This window comes from Ostrea edulis, chromosome 10, assembly GCF_947568905.1.
Source record: "Ostrea edulis chromosome 10, xbOstEdul1.1, whole genome shotgun sequence".
Classification (NCBI taxonomy): domain Eukaryota; kingdom Metazoa; phylum Mollusca; class Bivalvia; order Ostreida; family Ostreidae; genus Ostrea; species Ostrea edulis.
Window position 1 is genome coordinate 29,268,768 of NC_079173.1, and position 17,993 is coordinate 29,286,760.

General features: G+C 41.5%; 2 protein-coding genes across 4 annotated transcripts in view; both read right to left on the reverse strand.

Annotated features, from left to right (window-relative positions):
* LOC125674557 (uncharacterized) overlaps positions 1–17,993 on the reverse strand; it is a 412,455-nt gene that overhangs the window by 180,078 nt on the left and 214,384 nt on the right. The window lies entirely within an intron of this gene.
* The window catches only part of LOC125665345 (mucin-17-like), an 82,489-nt gene continuing 70,510 nt past the window's right edge, over positions 6,015–17,993 (reverse strand). For all 3 annotated transcript variants that reach the window (XM_056152414.1, XM_056152413.1, XM_056152412.1), the window contains 5 exons: positions 9,637–17,673; positions 9,030–9,134; positions 8,502–8,647; positions 6,384–6,537; positions 6,015–6,136 (listed from right to left, as the gene is read on the reverse strand). In XM_056152414.1, coding sequence (XP_056008389.1) covers positions 6,063–6,136; positions 6,384–6,537; positions 8,502–8,647; positions 9,030–9,134; positions 9,637–17,673 — 8,516 coding nt within the window. In that variant the 3' untranslated portion in view covers positions 6,015–6,062. The remainder of the gene's footprint in view (positions 6,137–6,383; positions 6,538–8,501; positions 8,648–9,029; positions 9,135–9,636; positions 17,674–17,993) is intronic.

The window sequence follows — 17,993 nt, forward strand, 5'->3', positions numbered from 1 at the left end:
GGTATTAGTACAATATTTAACCAAAGGCCTCAAGAACCTCAGAATCGACTCGTCCATGATTTCTAACAATGGATGGGGGTATATAAGTATAGCACCGTCTTCTTTAAAGTATGGTAAAACAAAATGTACATGTACATAAGTATATTATGCTTAACTATATATCTATGGAATCACAACGTCCCAAACTAGGAACACGACATATCGGCTTGGGGAATTTACCCACAAAAGCTTCAAACTTTGTTCGAACATAAAGGTTTAAGATCAAAAGTCACTATCCATGGTACCCAGCACATTTACATGAGTGATCACTTATCGGTACATGTCAAATATCAAAAGCCTACAGCAAAAGACAAAACAGTAACTGCCCGGACACAATTTGTAGTAAGTATCGATGCAAATTATTCTCTTGAAGTCTTCAAATATCTTGATTGCCTCTTCCTTTCTGTTTACATGATTTCCCGCATAAATGTACAGTGTACCACGTGTTTGTGTAAATGACATTAACTCGTTCGTTGTATGTTTATTTAAACAAAGCAAATATAGGATTCTTTGATTCATTTTCCCCAGAATTATGTTAGAAAATCAGTTCAAAAATCGTCATATCATTTATTTTCACGGAAAGTTAAATGCAATATATCAAAGTCCTTATCATCTAACCCGAGTTCTAACCGTACCCCTCATATTCATGCGCAATTAAATTTGTTTTTCGATAGACTTCATAAGGCATTCACCATTATTGTTTAGCTAAGATTTTAATATGTCATGCATACATGTAACTTTATTAACCATGTTAACAAATTTCGTGGAGATCCGGGTTAGAATAGGTCCCCAGTACCCCTTGTTTGTCGTAAGAGGCTACTAAATGGGGTGGTCATTCGGATGAGACCGCAAAAACCGAGGCTTCGTGTCGCAGCAGACGTGGTACGATAAAAATCCCTCCCTGCTCAAAGGCCATAAGCGCCGAGCATATGCCTAAATTTTACAGCCTTGCACCGGCAATGGTGACGTCTCCATGCGAGTGACAAATCCTCGAGCGGGACGTTAAGCAATATAAAATCAATCAATCAAATTCAATGAAATACATGCAGTGTCTGCTTTCATATCCACAGAGTCCCATCTTCTCCCAACTGTATTCAGTTGCAGACCTGCTAGGTCGATGTCTGATTTGAAAATAGTTCCACATTCTCTTACAAACAATATATGCGTTCCATTGACATTATTAAGAATTTTATGTGCACGGCAATGATTTTCTTTAACAAAACATACACTGTCAGTCAAACTATATTCAACTGCGTATGAGTTGAGAAGGTAGTGAAGCGCTGAATCCGCAGGACGGATGCGATGCCAAGGAGTAGTTCGCTACGCGAGTCGACTCAAAAGCTATAAATCATTCGCCTTTAAATATAAATGTCCAAACCACTTAGTCTCATGTTTATGAATTACATTTTCATCATATATATGAAAGAGATTTTCTTCAATGGAAAACTGCTACAAGACAAATAATATCTACATGATATTTCTGAGACATATATTTATTGACGATGACAAACCTATAACATTTGTATATTCTATTTGCACTTTGTTGTCAAATGAACGTAATCCTGTTGAATGAAGTTAAGACAGGTTGACGGTAGTTAACAGCAATATGATCTCAACTTTATGACAAACGGAATGACTTCAGCTACTCCATCGTCAACTTCCCACATTTATGTAGCAATATTCCAATATCACTTGAATAGAGTGCTTGTGTCTCTCGACTGTTTCGATGCACGATAACCTTTTCTGCGTATAATATTGTTTTAATCGAGGCACGCTACTGACAAATAAGTTAATGTTACAGGGGTTTCAACACTCGTTTGAATTCAGAATTTCGTGAATTATATGGTTGTTATAATGATCTAGTTTGACAATATAATCTATCATTGGGTCAAATGCTGTATAACATGTTTCATACCAATTGTTAGGTCGTTCTTTACATACGGATTTTGATTACGGATTACTCCGTTTACCTGATCACGTAAAGGGTACACGGCGGGTTTGACCGGCCAACATGGGGTGCTTCTCCTAGACACATGAGTCCACCTTTATTGTGTCCGGGGTACCATGTTTGGCCTACTGCTAAGTTGTATTCTTTATTGAATTTGAAATATAGTGATCTCTGCTCGTTAAAGTCACTTTTTCGTAAATCCCAATAATGCATTTATATTTCGGTTTTTGAATTCTGTCTTAAACAAAAAGCAGCTAACCTTCAAAACGTTAAGAACAATTTGTATCACAATAACGTGAAAAATATGCGTTTCAGTATCACATCATCATATGGTTGTTATGAACAAATCACGAATGCACTTTAGTAGAAAATGAAAAAAATATAACACTCCACCAAAGTCTAACCTTTGATATAATTGCACACAATATAGGCCTACATATCACTGATAACGATGGTTGTTATAAACAACGATGGTTGATGATGTGGATTTCAAATGAACATATCGTCAATTGACATTAAACTCACTGATTGCCTAAGTATTTACTTACCAAGTGTTGCCGGTGTTTGGGGTCTGTATGCAACAGTACCTAAAAAACAAAACACAATTAACATAGACTCACCTAAAGTACATCCATTCAAATGTGATTAAGATAAGTTTTCAATTGTATTTAAAAGTTGAATGGAAAACACAATAGAAATTACTCAAATTATCTTAAAGAATTGTGCTAGTTAATAAAATAGCATTATTATCTTTACAAAAAGAATAAATTTCATCAATGTAATACATTTACAGCTATTGTCTATCTTGTTTAAACTGAAAATAGAAAAGATCAAAGATATCGTGTGATCGGTTATGTTACCTGTTTATTGATAAATGTACTTGCTTGAATGTCGATGAGTGGTTGTTATAATTGTTGTGTAACTTCACATACCAATTCTGGACAGTGTTGTTCAAAGCGACATGGATATATTTGCAAACTCAAAATAAACTGTGTAAATGCAAGGTTTTCAAATAATGTATATGAACAGTTGTGGTGGTTTTCTCGTCCCCTTGCTACAGATGAAACTCGTGCCATATGAATGGTAACATATTATAAAAACAGGGCACTTCGCAACACCAAATTGGTAAAATAGATGATAAAATATACATATATCAACAAACAAAAACATTATGGATATCCTGAAAATACAAGGTGAATACATATATCTAGGAAATTATATCAGTCCATGTGCGACATGTAGCTAAAGAAATTTACAAATATCAGCAAGTGAGTACTGCACCACGGAAGACCTAAACGGATCGAATGTGTGCCTCAAAGAATTTTAGATTAATTTGACTGTGGTGCTTGCTGAATCGGATTTCTATTGCTTTCACGGAGCTACATAACTGCACACAAGGATTCTAAATGTTAAATAAATTGTAAAATCATGTCAATGGAAGCATTCAACTACACCAAATGAAATTAATATACTGAACACAATCATATGCGGTAGATTTTTTGCTGACACCTACATATATGTAATCGAAAAATATTAAAATGTCCGCTCACCTGGTGTTGTCGTTGTCGTAGAAGTGGTTGTGTGTTCTGTAGTAAAACAATAAATGCTTAAATATTATAACCTTAAATTGTATGACACACGAGTATCGATAATTTTGTCTCCTATCATATTCTTGTATATGCATTGACAAACGAGTTTGTCCTTTTTTTCAAATTCGCCCCAAACTAATGATAGATACTTCTGGATGATGAATAATTTTGAAATTTTGCAATTCGATGTGAAAAGGAACTGGAAGAAAATAAAACGGAGACAACATTTTCCCGGTACACTACATACAAAATATGTTTGAAACATACATATGAACATATTACATTTATTCTCGAACAATGAGCCTTCATGCCACACCTCTCACACGAGTCACTATATTACTATTTGAATATGAGGGATGTTTCAACCAGCTGTTATTTCTCTTGGCTAATGGCTGCTTGGACTGTACATATGTACAATTCTTTAATATAATAAGGATGATTACAAACGCATTGTTTTCAAACTGAGGTCAAACATATCGCAATGCCATAATATTTAGAAATGAAATATTTGCGTATGCGCATAGAATAGAAAAAAATACGCACTGCAGTCTTTCTCATCATCGCAATGCAACAGGCAATCACATTTTCCGTCGCATTTTTCACTAGTCACATAGCAAATTGGTTCCTTAGTACAGGGAATGGTAGAGGGTGGGCATTGATACGTTGTTGTTAAAACTGGAGTTGTTGTTCCTACACAAAAATAGTTTAGACTGTGTTGATGAATACTGTTGATAGTGATAGAAAATAACAATGAGTTTAGTCATTGTAATTATTTTTTTACGAAGCAAACTGTAACTATTCACAATAGGGGATCATATGAACAAATTAGTATTAATATTTTACTATATTGAAGAACAACGTCACTTCCTAAGAAGATTTTTTTTAAAAGTACTTCTTTGTTCTAATTGAAAAACTATCAAACTATGTTACATAAGAATTAATCGCTGTGGTAACAAATCATTACTTTTAATTTAATTGACCATCTATAAAGCTTAAGTATGATAAAGTGCAGATAAAGTCTCGATATGAGACAGTGTGATTTGTATCTGGATTTCATGATTCGAAATCCCTATGTGAGAAATACTTATATATAAAAAAGCGCAAACGTAAAACAGAAAAAGACGCAGACGACATGAACGTCACGCAAAACGTCACACTAAATTCACCAGTGCAGCTTTCTTCATCCTCGCCTTTAGGACAATGTTTTACGCCATCACAACGTTGGAACCCAGCGATACAGGTTTTACCATCATTGCACCAGAAATCGCAAGGGGGAGTTGCTGTGGATATCGCTTCTTGCAAGGTTAAAAGGGAGAAAATGAAAAACAGGTAAACAACTATAAACTAAATGTACTAGGGTGTTTGAATATCATTCGAAAAGGAAAGTTTTGGTTACAATGAATAACATGTTCATGAGTACCATTTGAAGTATTTTGTGTGTTTTGATTTAAATGTAAAAGATGACTGTATAAGTTGGTTGGTTGTATGTTGTTTAACGACTCACTCAAGAATATTTTACTCATATGGAGAAGTCACCTTTGCCAGTTAAAGGCTGCAAAATTTAGGCCTATGCTCTACGTTATGGCCATTGGACAGGGAGTCGTCTTTATCGTGCCACACCTGCTTGACACGGGACCTCGGTTTGCGTTCAGTCACCTCTTACTACAAGCAAGGGGTATCAAGAACCTATTCTAACCCGGATCCCCACGGGATTGACTGTATAGGAATATACAGCACAAACAGTATAGTGTTCGCTATGTTCATATGCTATGATAACGCAAAGTTGTAATACTTTTCATAATGTGTCACTTTATCATTCCGACGAGAACAACATCTAAATTAAACGTGAAACAAAAGAACAAATATGTTAATATATATATATATATATATATATATATATATATATATATATATATATATATATATATATAAGCATTGTATTGAATTATGTTTAATTCAAATTTCGGTAGATATTAATCCCGTTACGTGTGTGCGTGTGTGTGCGTGTGTGGTTAGCGTATTTGGTGGGTAAATGAATTTATTTACAGGTGGTTCACATTAACATAATCTGTATTTAATGTTTACACCGTAATGGGTATGGGTTGTTAAATGAACGATAGGGTATACTTTAGATAAACGTGCATGAAACGCTAATTGTTAATAGGAGAAGTTGAAAAAGTGAAAGAAAATAAAGATAGATCTAATATATAACATAAATACAAGTACATAACGAAGGATATGTAGTACTTGTGTTGTGATAAACGTAGTCGCTAGAGATTAACTATGTAAAGGGTAGAGTTATATACATTTCACAATTTCACTTACCACTTGAAGTCTGTAAAAAAACGTAAAGGTTTGTATATCAAAGAGTGAAAATGAAAACTCTTTACAGTGAATGTCAATTCAATATATAATTCGAAACCTTATCGACAATTCGATTTCACAGAACTTTTCACTGATACAAAGACTCAGTTTACCATCTTTAATTAAAGATTGAGCCCCCATCCCCTTATCAAAATATTACTCACCGATGGAGTGGTGGAAGCTGACGTAGTTGGAGCTAAATAAACATACAACGGTATTAAGTAGACATTTGATATAATATATATATACCCAATAATAAAAGTCAAGAAACACATGGTTGACCATCACTTAATTTAGCTGATAGTGCTTTCAATACATAATTATTTGGAATAGGTTTATATATTCAATTCAAAATGTTGTGATTAAAATAACAAATGCAGAACACGATTCACATAACAAATACAAACACCTTTACATTATATTCATATTTAAAATAGAAATACCTGACACTGGCGTATAACATGTCCGAACGATTAAATTGGATATTTCCGGTTGAATAGGAGAGTTGCTCTTGATGTTGATGGTAAAAGTGTCTGTATTTATTCCCGTTCCAAATATAAATTCTATCGTTTGGTTACTCTGCGTGACTGGTTTTTGCTGAAAAGCAAGGATAACTTTATAAAACACTTTGAAATTTTGTAAGCTGTTATTCCTTTTAAACTTTACTTGGTGTAATTCAAAAGATATTTAATTTGTCTTTTTTCTGCATGATGTTTACTTATTGTGTATATTTTAACTATATATATCTGCAGATGGATATCCTAATAATTATAGATACATGTATGTTGTTTCTTTTTTTTTCTTTTTGAGAAACACTTTCCCTTAGCAACATTGAATAATTTCTCCCTATGGGGAACGCCTTCTTTGTATATTATTTTGGTGCATTTTGAACGGTTGGAAGATAGCTTCTTCACAGTGTCAGCATTTACCAAGAAGAACAGTTTGTATTGTGTTGAATTCCCTGACCCCCACCTGCCCTGCTGCCACTAGTCAGTTGTTGTGTAAATACACCTACCATAAAGTTTTTAACACATGCTTTATAGATACTCTTCGTGTGATGAAGTTTTGTGCATATAGTGCTCAGTTTTGTTTACGCTGCTTATATTTCCGTTTCTGTGTATTTGAGCATTATTTACTGGTTGTATTTTATTTGTGATATGGAAAGTGATTCCAGAGGTACTTTTCTTTGTGGAAATAATATTGTAACTGCAATTTACAAAACATGGTGAAATCCGTTTAATATACTGCCAATAGAACTGTAATTTACTTGCAAGTGTTTCTAATATTATTTGATCAGAATATTGTCAATTTTGATCAAAAATACTTTCTTTCAACATAAAAACGGTTTGTGAAACATCACCAATCCCGTTAAACATGATATTGTGAGAGACTTTTCCCGATAACATCCGGTTATCCTCTCTCATACATGTATATTTTTAAGTGTATATTTTATGTGAAATTTTAATTGATAGGTCTGAAATCTTCGACACTTGAGTGAATTTCGCTGCTGTCATAGGCGAGAAACCACCCGGTGACTTGGACCGGTAAATGTCCTAGTAAAAGCGAGAGAACGATGAAGCATGTCTCTGTTATTTCGAGAACCCATGGCTTGGAATGTAGCATGAAAGTAGTTAAAACATTAATATATGCAGACACACCGGAAAATTATGAATACCGCACCTAGTTTCTGATTTTGTAGGCATTTGAAGCGCGTGGCTAGTTTTTTTTATCTGGGTCAGAGTTATACCCTCTTCTATATTTATGGTATCACAGAGTTCGGGTCCAAATGGGCTTAATCACTGAGGATTTAGCCAGTGCTTGCGCAGAAATATAAAAATATGTTACAAAATGTGTGAATATTTTAAGAACTTGACTAAAGTAGACAGCGGACACATTTCTCGTGCACTTTCAAGAGAAGGTAAGTGAACTGAAGAAGCATGTCTCCCTTGTAAAATATATTTCTCTTAGAAACATTGTATTCTCCAGTTCCTATCAAATTTTGCTAACTTTTCACGGTTTAATTAAGTTCCTTGTTCCCGTACGATTTGTGTAAGGAGTATTTTCCACTTTGTATCACTCTGCGAAAGGCTTTGATTTTAATAAAATCACTTACTGGTAGTTCAAATATTTGCATAAAACAGAATTGATTACAACACCAACAACAGCAACAACGTCACATAAAAACTGTTTTCACAAGAAATTCGACACAAATCTCCAGGCCACCGTTTTACACAATAAAGGGAAGGGTTTAAATTAGTACATTAAATAATCCATCAATTGTGTCGCTAACTACACAGAGGTTGATAACTTTCGGAACAACCTTCGCTGTTTTCCGGACATTACATGTCGATCACGGAAAAAGTAGAGCAGTTACGGCTGGAGAAAAGTTTGAATTGATTGTAGAAATTCTAAACAGTACTCGGAAATTTGCGTGATCATTAAAGAAAATAAAAGTCTGGGGATTGCATGCTATAGAAAATCCATCCATCTTGAGTTAAGAGCGATAATTGGCCAAACATCGGGTTTATATTTTCAGTGGTATGTACATCTGTGTGCATTACCTTGAAATCTGTCAAATATTCCAAACCGACTGTATCTGCTCCATCAATCACGAAAGTAACCTTCAATATGGTTGGTGTGTCTTGTGAAACAATCTTCACGACAACGTTCTCATCATAGGTAAGCTCTTGTGCTGGTTTGTACACATCTGGATGAATTCAAAATATATTGTTTTGTAATACTACACAGTGTATGTATGTAGATGAACAGTCCACTCAACTTAGCCTTTGCTTCAATTTCATATTTTTCTTCTAATAGTTAGATATTTGAAGGGGAAAAAAACATGGAAGTTGAAGTGGCCTTTAAGATATAAACTGCTTGAGAAACATGGGCAGTCGACTATTCAGATAGTCAGAATTCTAAGCAGATGTGTTCATTCTTTTTAATATTGGACAAACATGATTTCATTACTTCCAAAATTTCATTTCATCTCATCTTTTATGAGGCAAAATCCCTATTTTTTCAGCATTTTATTGATATTACATACCTAATAATGGATAAATCTAACAAACGTGTAAAGATATATTTACCATTCGATTGAAGAATATTGACCACTGGGAAACTAGGATCTTCACTGGGTGATGTTAGTATAAAATCCATCGGTCTTTCCGATCCAATATCCACATAGTCACACACTAAACAGGATATAAATATTTTCATCATTACTTACTCAATGACTGGGGACTTCTTCGAAGTACAAAAATTAAATTCACAATGAATAAAGGAAGAAGCTACAAAAACAAATTTAGCTTTTGGACAAAATATAACATCATTACATTGTTAAATGTTTCATGATTACTTGACTAAGTGTTCTGTGTATTTGTTTGTTTGTTTTGCTTTATGACTCATTTTGACACGTTACCAACAGTAAGTGAAGTACTACAGATATAGACTTATGTTTCTCCATAAAGACTGGAGCTGCAAGGGTTCTTTAACATTCAACCAATGATGGAACTTCCGTTTTAAGGCCATATCCAAAAGACCCCTATATCTTGCTTTTAAATGCCAAGCGTTGGACGTAGAAGCAATCAACTATCTGTGGCTATGTCTTAAGTTTGACGCGGCCATTCAAACCTAACATAAGCCGTTACGAATATCTTTGAAAATATGTGCTCTAATCATAAAAATAATTAATACCTGTGCTTGAAGTTGTAACACTAGTTGTACTAGATGGTGTGACACTCGGAGTTACAGAAGGAGTTCCACCACTTGGGGTAACAGATGGAGTCACACTTGGGGTAACAGATGGAGTCACGCTTGGTGTAACTGATGGGGTCAAGCTTGGTGTAACACTTGGTGTAACTGATGGGGTCACGCTTGGAGTTACACTTGGAGTAACAGAAGGTGTTGGTGTTACACTAGGAGTTCCACTTGGGGTAACACTTGGTGTAACAGATGGAGTCACACTTGGTGTAACTGACGGAGTCACGCTTGGTGTAACTGATGGAGTCACACTAGGTGTAACTGATGGTGTAGGTGTTACGCTAGGAGTTCCACTTGGGGTGACACTTGGTGTAACTGATGGAGTTACGCTTGGAGTGACACTTGGTGTGACTGATGGTGTAGGCGTTACGCTTGGAGTGACACTTGGTGTGACCGATGGAGTTACACTTGGGGTGACACTTGGTGTAACTGATGGAGTCACGCTTGGTGTAACTGACGGAGTCACGCTTGGTGTAACTGATGGAGTCACGCTTGGTGTAACTGATGGAGTCACGCTTGGTGTAAAAGAGGGAGTCACACTGGGTGTAACTGATGGTGTAGGTGTTACGCTAGGGGTTCCACTTGGGGTGACACTTGGTGTAACTGATGGAGTTACGCTTGGAGTAACACTTGGTGTGACCGATGGTGTAGGAGTGACACTTGGTGTAACTGATGGAGTTATGCTTGGTGTAACTGATGGAGTAACACTTGGTGTAACAGATGGAGTTATGCTAGGAGTGATACTTGGTGTGACCGATGGAGTTACACTTGGAGTGACACTTGGTGTAATTGATGGAGTCACGCTTGGTGTAACGGATGGAGTCACGCTTGGTGTAACAGAGGGAGTCACGCTTGGTGTAACTGATGGAGTTAAGCTTGGTGTAACGGATGGAGTCACGCTTGGTGTAACAGATGGAGTCACGCTTGGTGTAACGGATGGAGTCACGCTTGGTGTAACGGATGGAGTCACGCTTGGTGTAACAGAGGGAGTCACACTGGGTGTAACTGATGGGGTAGGTGTTACGCTAGGGGTTCCACTTGGGGTGACACTTGGTGTAACAGATGGAGTTACGCTTGGAGTAACACTTGGTGTGACCGATGGTGTAGGAGTGACACTTGGTGTAACTGATGGAGTCACGCTTGGTGTAACGGATGGAGTCACGCTTGGTGTAAATGATGGAGTCACGCTTGGTGTGCCCGATGGTGTAGGTGTTACGCTTGGAGTGACACTTGGTGTGACCGATGGTGTAGGCGTTACGCTTGGAGTGACACTTGGTGTGACTGATGGAGTTATACTTGGGGTGACACTTGGTGTAACTGATGGAGTCACGCTTGGTGTAACGGATGGAGTCACGCTTGGTGTAACGGATGGAGTCACGCTTGGAGTAACGGATGGAGTCACGCTAGGTGTAACGGATGGAGTCACACTTGGTGTAACTGATGGAGTCACGCTTGGTGTAACAGAGGGAGTCACACTAGGTGTGACTGATGGTGTAGGTGTTACGCTAGGGGTTCCACTTGTGGTGATACTTGGTGTAAATGATGGAGTTACGCTTGGAGTGACACTTGGTGTGACCGATGGTGTAGGCGTTACGCTTGGAGTGACACTAGGTGTAACCGATGGTGTAGGTGTTACGCTAGGAGTTACACTTGGGGTGACACTTGGTGTAACTGATGGAGTCACGCTTGGTGTAACGGATGGAGTCACGCTTGGTGTAACAGAGGGAGTCACGCTTGGTGTAACTGATGGTGTAGGTGTTACGCTAGGAGTTCCACTTGGGGTGACACTTGGTGTAACTGATGGAGTTACGCTTGGAGTGACACTTGGTGTGACCGATGGTGTAGGTGTTACGCTAGGAGTGGCACTTGGTGTTACTGATGGAGTTACACTTGGGGTGACACTTGGTGTAACTGATGGAGTCACGCTTGGTGTAACGGATGGAGTCATGCTTGGTGTAACTGATGGAGTGAGGCTGGGTGTAACTGATGGAGTCACGCTTGGTGTAACTGATGGAGTCACACTTGGTGTAACAGAGGGAGTCACACTAGGTGTAACTGATGGGGTAGGTGTTACGCTAGGGGTTCCACTTGGGGTGACACTTGGTGTAACTGATGGAGTTACACTTGGAGTGACACTTGGTGTGACCGATGGTGTAGGCGTTACGCTTGGAGTGACACTTGGGGTGACCGATGGAGTTACACTTGGGGTGACACTTGGTGTAACTGATGGAGTCACGCTTGGTGTAACAGATGGAGTCACGCTTGGTGTAACTGATGGAGTCACGCTTGGTGTAACAGATGGAGTTACGCTTGGTGTAACGGAAGGAGTCACACTTGGTGTAACAGATGGGGTCACGCTTGGTGTAACTGATGGAGTCACGCTTGGAGTGACACTTGGTGTGACCGATGGAGTAGGTGTTACGCTAGGAGTTACACTTGGGGTGACACTTGGTGTAACGGATGGAGTCACGCTTGGGGTAACTGATGGAGTCACGCTTGGGGTAACTGATGGAGTTACGCTTGGTGTAACTGATGGAGTTACGCTTGGTGTAACGGATGGAGTAACGCTTGGTGTAACTGATGGAGTCACACTAGGTGTAACTGATGGTGTAGGTGTTATGCTAGGGGTTCCACTTGGGGTGACACTTGGTGTAACGGAGGGAGTCACGCTTGGAGTGACACTTGGTGTGACCGATGGTGTAGGCGTTACGCTTGGAGTGACACTTGGTGTGACCGATGGTGTAGGCGTTACGCTTGGAGTGACACTTGGTGTGACTGATGGAGTTACACTTGTGGTGACACTTGGTGTAACTGATGGAGTCACGCTTGGTGTAACGGATGGAGTCACGCTTGGTGTAACGGATGGAGTCAAACTAGGTGTAACTGATGGTGTAGGTGTTACGCTAGGGGTTCCACTTGGGGTGACACTTGGTGTAATTGATGGAGTTACGCTTGGAGTGACACTTGGTGTGACCGATGGTGTAGGCGTTACGCTTGGAGTGACACTTGGTGTGACCGATGGAGTTGCACTTGGGGTGATACTTGGTGTAACCGATGGTGTAGGCGTTATGCTTGGAGTGACACTAGGTGTGACTGACGGTGTAGGTGTTACGCTAGGAGTTACACTTGGGGTGACACTTGGTGTAACTGATGGAGTCACGCTTGGTGTAACGGATGGAGTCACGCTTGGTGTAACGGATGGAGTCACGCTTGGTGTAACAGAGGGAGTCACACTAGGTGTAACTGAAGGGGTAGGTGTTACGCTAGGGGTTCCACTTGGGGTGACACTTGGTGTAACTGATGGAGTTACGCTTGGAGTGAAACTTGGTGTGACCGATGGTGTAGGCGTTACGCTTGGAGTGACACTTGGGGTGACCGATGGAGTTACACTTGGGGTGACACTTGGTGTAACTGATGGAGTCACGCTTGGTGTAACAGATGGAGTCACGCTCGGTGTAACTGATGGAGTCACGCTTGGTGTAACAGATGGAGTCACGCTTGGTGTAACTGATGGAGTCACGCTTGGAGTGACACTTGGTGTAACCGATGGAGTAGGTGTTACGCTAGGAGTTACACTTGGGGTGACACTTGGTGTAACGGATGGAGTCACGCTTGGGGTAACTGATGGAGTTACGCTTGGTGTAAGTGATGGAGTCACGCTTGGTGTAACGGATGGAGTCACGCTTGGTGTAACTGATGGAGTCACGCTTGGTGTAACAGAGGGAGTCACGCTTGGTGTGACCGATGGCGTAGGTGTTACGCTAGGGGTTCCACTTGCGGTAACACTTGGTGTAACCGATGGAGTTACGTTTGGAGTGACACTTGGTGTGACCGATGGTGTAGGTGTTACGCTAGGAGTGGCACTTGGTGTTACTGATGGAGTTATACTTGGGGTGACACTTGGTGTAACTGATGGAGTCACGCTTGGTGTAACGGATGGAGTCACGCTTGGTGTAACTGATGGAGTCAGGCTGGGTGTAACGGATGGAGTCACACTTGGTGTAACAGAGGGAGTCACACTAGGTGTAACTGATGGGGTAGGTGTTACGCTAGGGGTTCCACTTGGGGTGACACTTGGTGTAACTGATGGAGTTACGCTTGGAGTGACACTTGGGGTGACCGATGGAGTTACACTTGGTGTAACTGATGGAGTCACGCTTGGTGTAACATATGGAGTCACGCTTGGTGTAACTGATGGAGTCACGCTTGGTGTAACAGATGGAGTCACGCTTGGTGTAACTGATGGAGTCACGCTTGGAGTGACACTTGGTGTAATCGATGGAGTAGGTGTTACGCTAGGAGTTACACTTGGGGTGACACTTGGTGTAACGGATGGAGTCACGCTTGGTGTAACTGATGGAGTCACACTAGGTGTAACTGATGGTGTAGGTGTTACGCTAGGGGTTCCACTTGGGGTGACACTTGGTGTAACGGATGTAGTCACGCTTGGGGTAACTGATGGAGTGACGCTTGGTGTAACCGATGGAGTAGGTGTTACGCTAGGAGTTACACTTGGGGTGACACTTGGTGTAACGGATGGAGTCACACTTGGGGTAACTGATGGAGTCACGCTTGGAGTGAAACTTGGTGTAATCGATGGAGTAGGTGTTACGCTAGGAGTTACACTTGGGGTGACACTTGGTGTAACGGATGGAGTCACACTTGGGGTAACTGATGGAGTCACGCTTGGAGTGACACTTGGTGTAATCGATGGAGTAGGTGTTACGCTAGGAGTTACACTTGGGGTGACACTTGGTGTAACTGATGGAGTCACGCTTGGGGTAACTGATGGAGTTACGCTTGGTGTAACTGATGGAGTCACACTAGGTGTAACTGATGGTGTAGGTGTTACGCTAGGGGTTCCACTTGGGGTCACACTTGGTGTAGCGGATGGAGTTACGCTTGGTGTAACTGATGGAGTCACGCTTGGTGTAACTGATGGAGTCACGCTTGGTGTAACTGATGGAGTCACGCTTGGTGTAACTGATGGAGTCACGCTTGGTGTAACTGATGGAGTCACGCTTGGTGTAACTGATGGAGTCACGCTTGGTGTAACAGAGGGAGTCACACTAGGTGTAACTGATGGTGTAGGTGTTACGCTAGGGGTTCCACTTGGGGTGACACTTGGTGTAACTGATGGAGTTACGCTTGGAGTGACACTTGGTGTGACCGATGGTGTAGGTGTTACGCTAGGAGTGACACTTGGTGTGACTGATGGTGTAGGCGTTACGCTTGGAGTGACACTTGGTGTGACCGATGGAGTCACGCTTGGTGTAACGGATGGAGTCACGCTTGGTGTAACAGATGGAGTCACGCTTGGTGTAACTGATGGAGTCACGCTTGGTGTAACAGATGGAGTGACGCTTGGTGTAACGGATGGAGTCACGCTTGGTGTAACGGATGGAGTCACGCTTGGTGTAACAGAGGGAGTCACACTAGGTGTAACTGATGGGGTAGGTGTTACGCTAGGGGTTCCACTTGGGGTGACACTTGGTGTAACTGATGGAGTTACGCTTGGAGTGACACTTGGTGTGACTGATGGTGTAGGTGTTACGCTTGGAGTGACACTTGGTGTGACCGATGGAGTTACACTTGGGGTGACACTTGGTGTAACTGATGGAGTCACGCTTGGTGTAACTGATGGAGTCACGCTTGGAGTGACACTTGGCGTGAGTGATGGAGTAGGCGTTCCGCTTGGGGTGACACTTGGTGTGACCGATGGAGTAGGTGTTACGCTTGGAGTTACACTTGGTGTAACTGATGGAGTCACACTTGGGGTAACTGATGGAGTCACGCTTGGTGTTACAGATGGAGTTACGCTTGGGGTGACACTTGGTGTAACCGATGGAGTCACGCTTGGAGTGACACTTGGTGTAAGTGATGGTGTAGGTGTTACGCTAGGAGTAACACTTGGGGTGACACTTGGTGTAACTGATGGAGTTACGCTTGGAGTGACACTTGGTGTAACAGGTGTCACACTTGGGGTGACACTTGGTGTAACTGATGGAGTCACGCTTGGTGTAACGGATGGAGTCACGCTTGGAGTGACACTTGGTGTGACCGATGGTGTAGGCGTTACGCTTGGAGTGACACTAGGTGTGACCGACGGTGTAGGTGTTACGCTAGGAGTGACACTTGGGGTGACACTTGGTGTAACTGATGGAGTCACGCTTGGTGTAACAGATGGAGTTACGCTTGGGGTGACACTTGGTGTAACTGATGGAGTTATGCTTGGAGTGACACTTGGTGTGACTGATGGTGTAGGTGTTACGCTAGGAGTGACACTTGGTGTAGGTGTCACACTTGGGGTGACACTTGGTGTAACTGATGGGGTCACGCTTGGTGTAACTGATGGAGTCAGGCTTGGAGTGACACTCGGTGTGACCGACGGTGTAGGCGTTACGCTTGGAGTGACACTAGGTGTGACCGACGGTGTAGGTGTTACACTAGGAGTTACACTTGGGGTGACACTTGGTGTAACTGATGGAGTCACGCTTGGTGTAACAGATGGAGTCACGCTTGGTGTAACTGATGGAGTCACGCTTGGAGTGACACTTGGTGTGACGGATGGTGTAGGCGTTACACTTGGAGTGACACTTGGGGTAACACTTGGTGTAACTGATGGAGTCACGCTTGGTGTAACAGATGGAGTTACGCTTGGGGTGACACTTGGTGTAACTGATGGAGTTATGCTTGGAGTGACACTTGGTGTGACTGATGGTGTAGGTGTTACGCTAGGAGTGACACTTGGTGTAGGTGTCACACTTGGGGTGACACTTGGTGTAACTGATGGGGTCACGCTTGGTGTAACTGATGGAGTCAGGCTTGGAGTGACACTCGGTGTGACCGACGGTGTAGGCGTTACGCTTGGAGTGACACTAGGTGTGACCGACGGTGTAGGTGTTACACTAGGAGTTACACTTGGGGTGACACTTGGTGTAACTGATGGAGTCACGCTTGGTGTAACAGATGGAGTCACGCTTGGTGTAACTGATGGAGTCACGCTTGGAGTGACACTTGGTGTGACGGATGGTGTAGGCGTTACACTTGGAGTGACACTTGGGGTAACACTTGGTGTAACTGATGGAGTCACGCTTGGTGTAACTGATGGAGTCACACTAGGTGTAACTGATGGTGTAGGTGTTACGCTAGGGGTTCCACTTGGGGTGACACTTGGTGTTGCGGATGGAGTCACGCTTGGTGTCACCGATGGAGTCACGCTTGGTGTTACTGATGGAGTAACGCTTGGTGTAATCGATGGAGTAACGCTTGGTGTAACTGATGGAGTCACACTAGGTGTGAACGATGGTGTAGGCGTTACGCTAGGAGTGACACTTGGTGTGACCGATGGTGTAGGTGTTACGCTTGGAGTGACACTTGGCGTAACAGAAGGGGTCACACTTGGTGTAACTGATGGAGTCACGCTTGGTGTAACAGATGGAGTTACGCTTGGGGTGACACTTGGTGTAACTGATGGAGTTACGCTTGGAGTGACACTTGGTGTAACTGATGGTGTAGGTGTTACGCTAGGAGTGACACTTGTTGTAACAGAAGGTGTCACACTTGGGGTGACACTTTGTGTAACAGATGGAGTCACGCTTGGTGTGACACTAGGGGTAACTGATGGAGTCACGCTTGGTGTAACAGAAGGTGTTATTGACGGTGTTGGTGTAATGCTAGGAGTTCCACTCGGTGTAACACTTGGAGTAACTGATGGAGTTAAACTCGGAGTGACAGTGGGTGTAGCACTTGGTGTGACACCGGGTGTTCCAGATGGTGTTGGTGTTAGGCTTGGTGTAACAGATGGAGTCACGCTTGGAGTAACACTTGGTGTTGGCGTTATGCTAGGTGTTGCACTGGGTGTAATACTTGGTGTTGCAGAAGGCGTTGGTGTTAAGCTTGGGGTGCCACTAGGTGTGATACTTGGGGTACCGGATGGAGTCAATGTTGTAAACGAATGGGTTGTAGTCCCTGAAACATATGAAATATTCTTACTTGTGTTACATTTTTTAAAACTTTTTCACATTATTTCAATTTGTAATGGGTATCCAGAAGAACCTTTAACTTCAAATGTTTACTAGCGGAAAAGGGAAACTGTATGCTTGAAAATCAGTTAGAACATGAAACATATTCTGTGATCGCTCTTTATTCTTAAAAGCAATGTTTGATTTACGATACATGTGATGAGGACTTAAATGTGTTTAATTTTGCGTTATCTTCACCTTGATAGCAGCTACAGCATGCCTTTTTGGAGTTTTGGGCTTAAGTGATACGTGGTTAGTAATTGATTA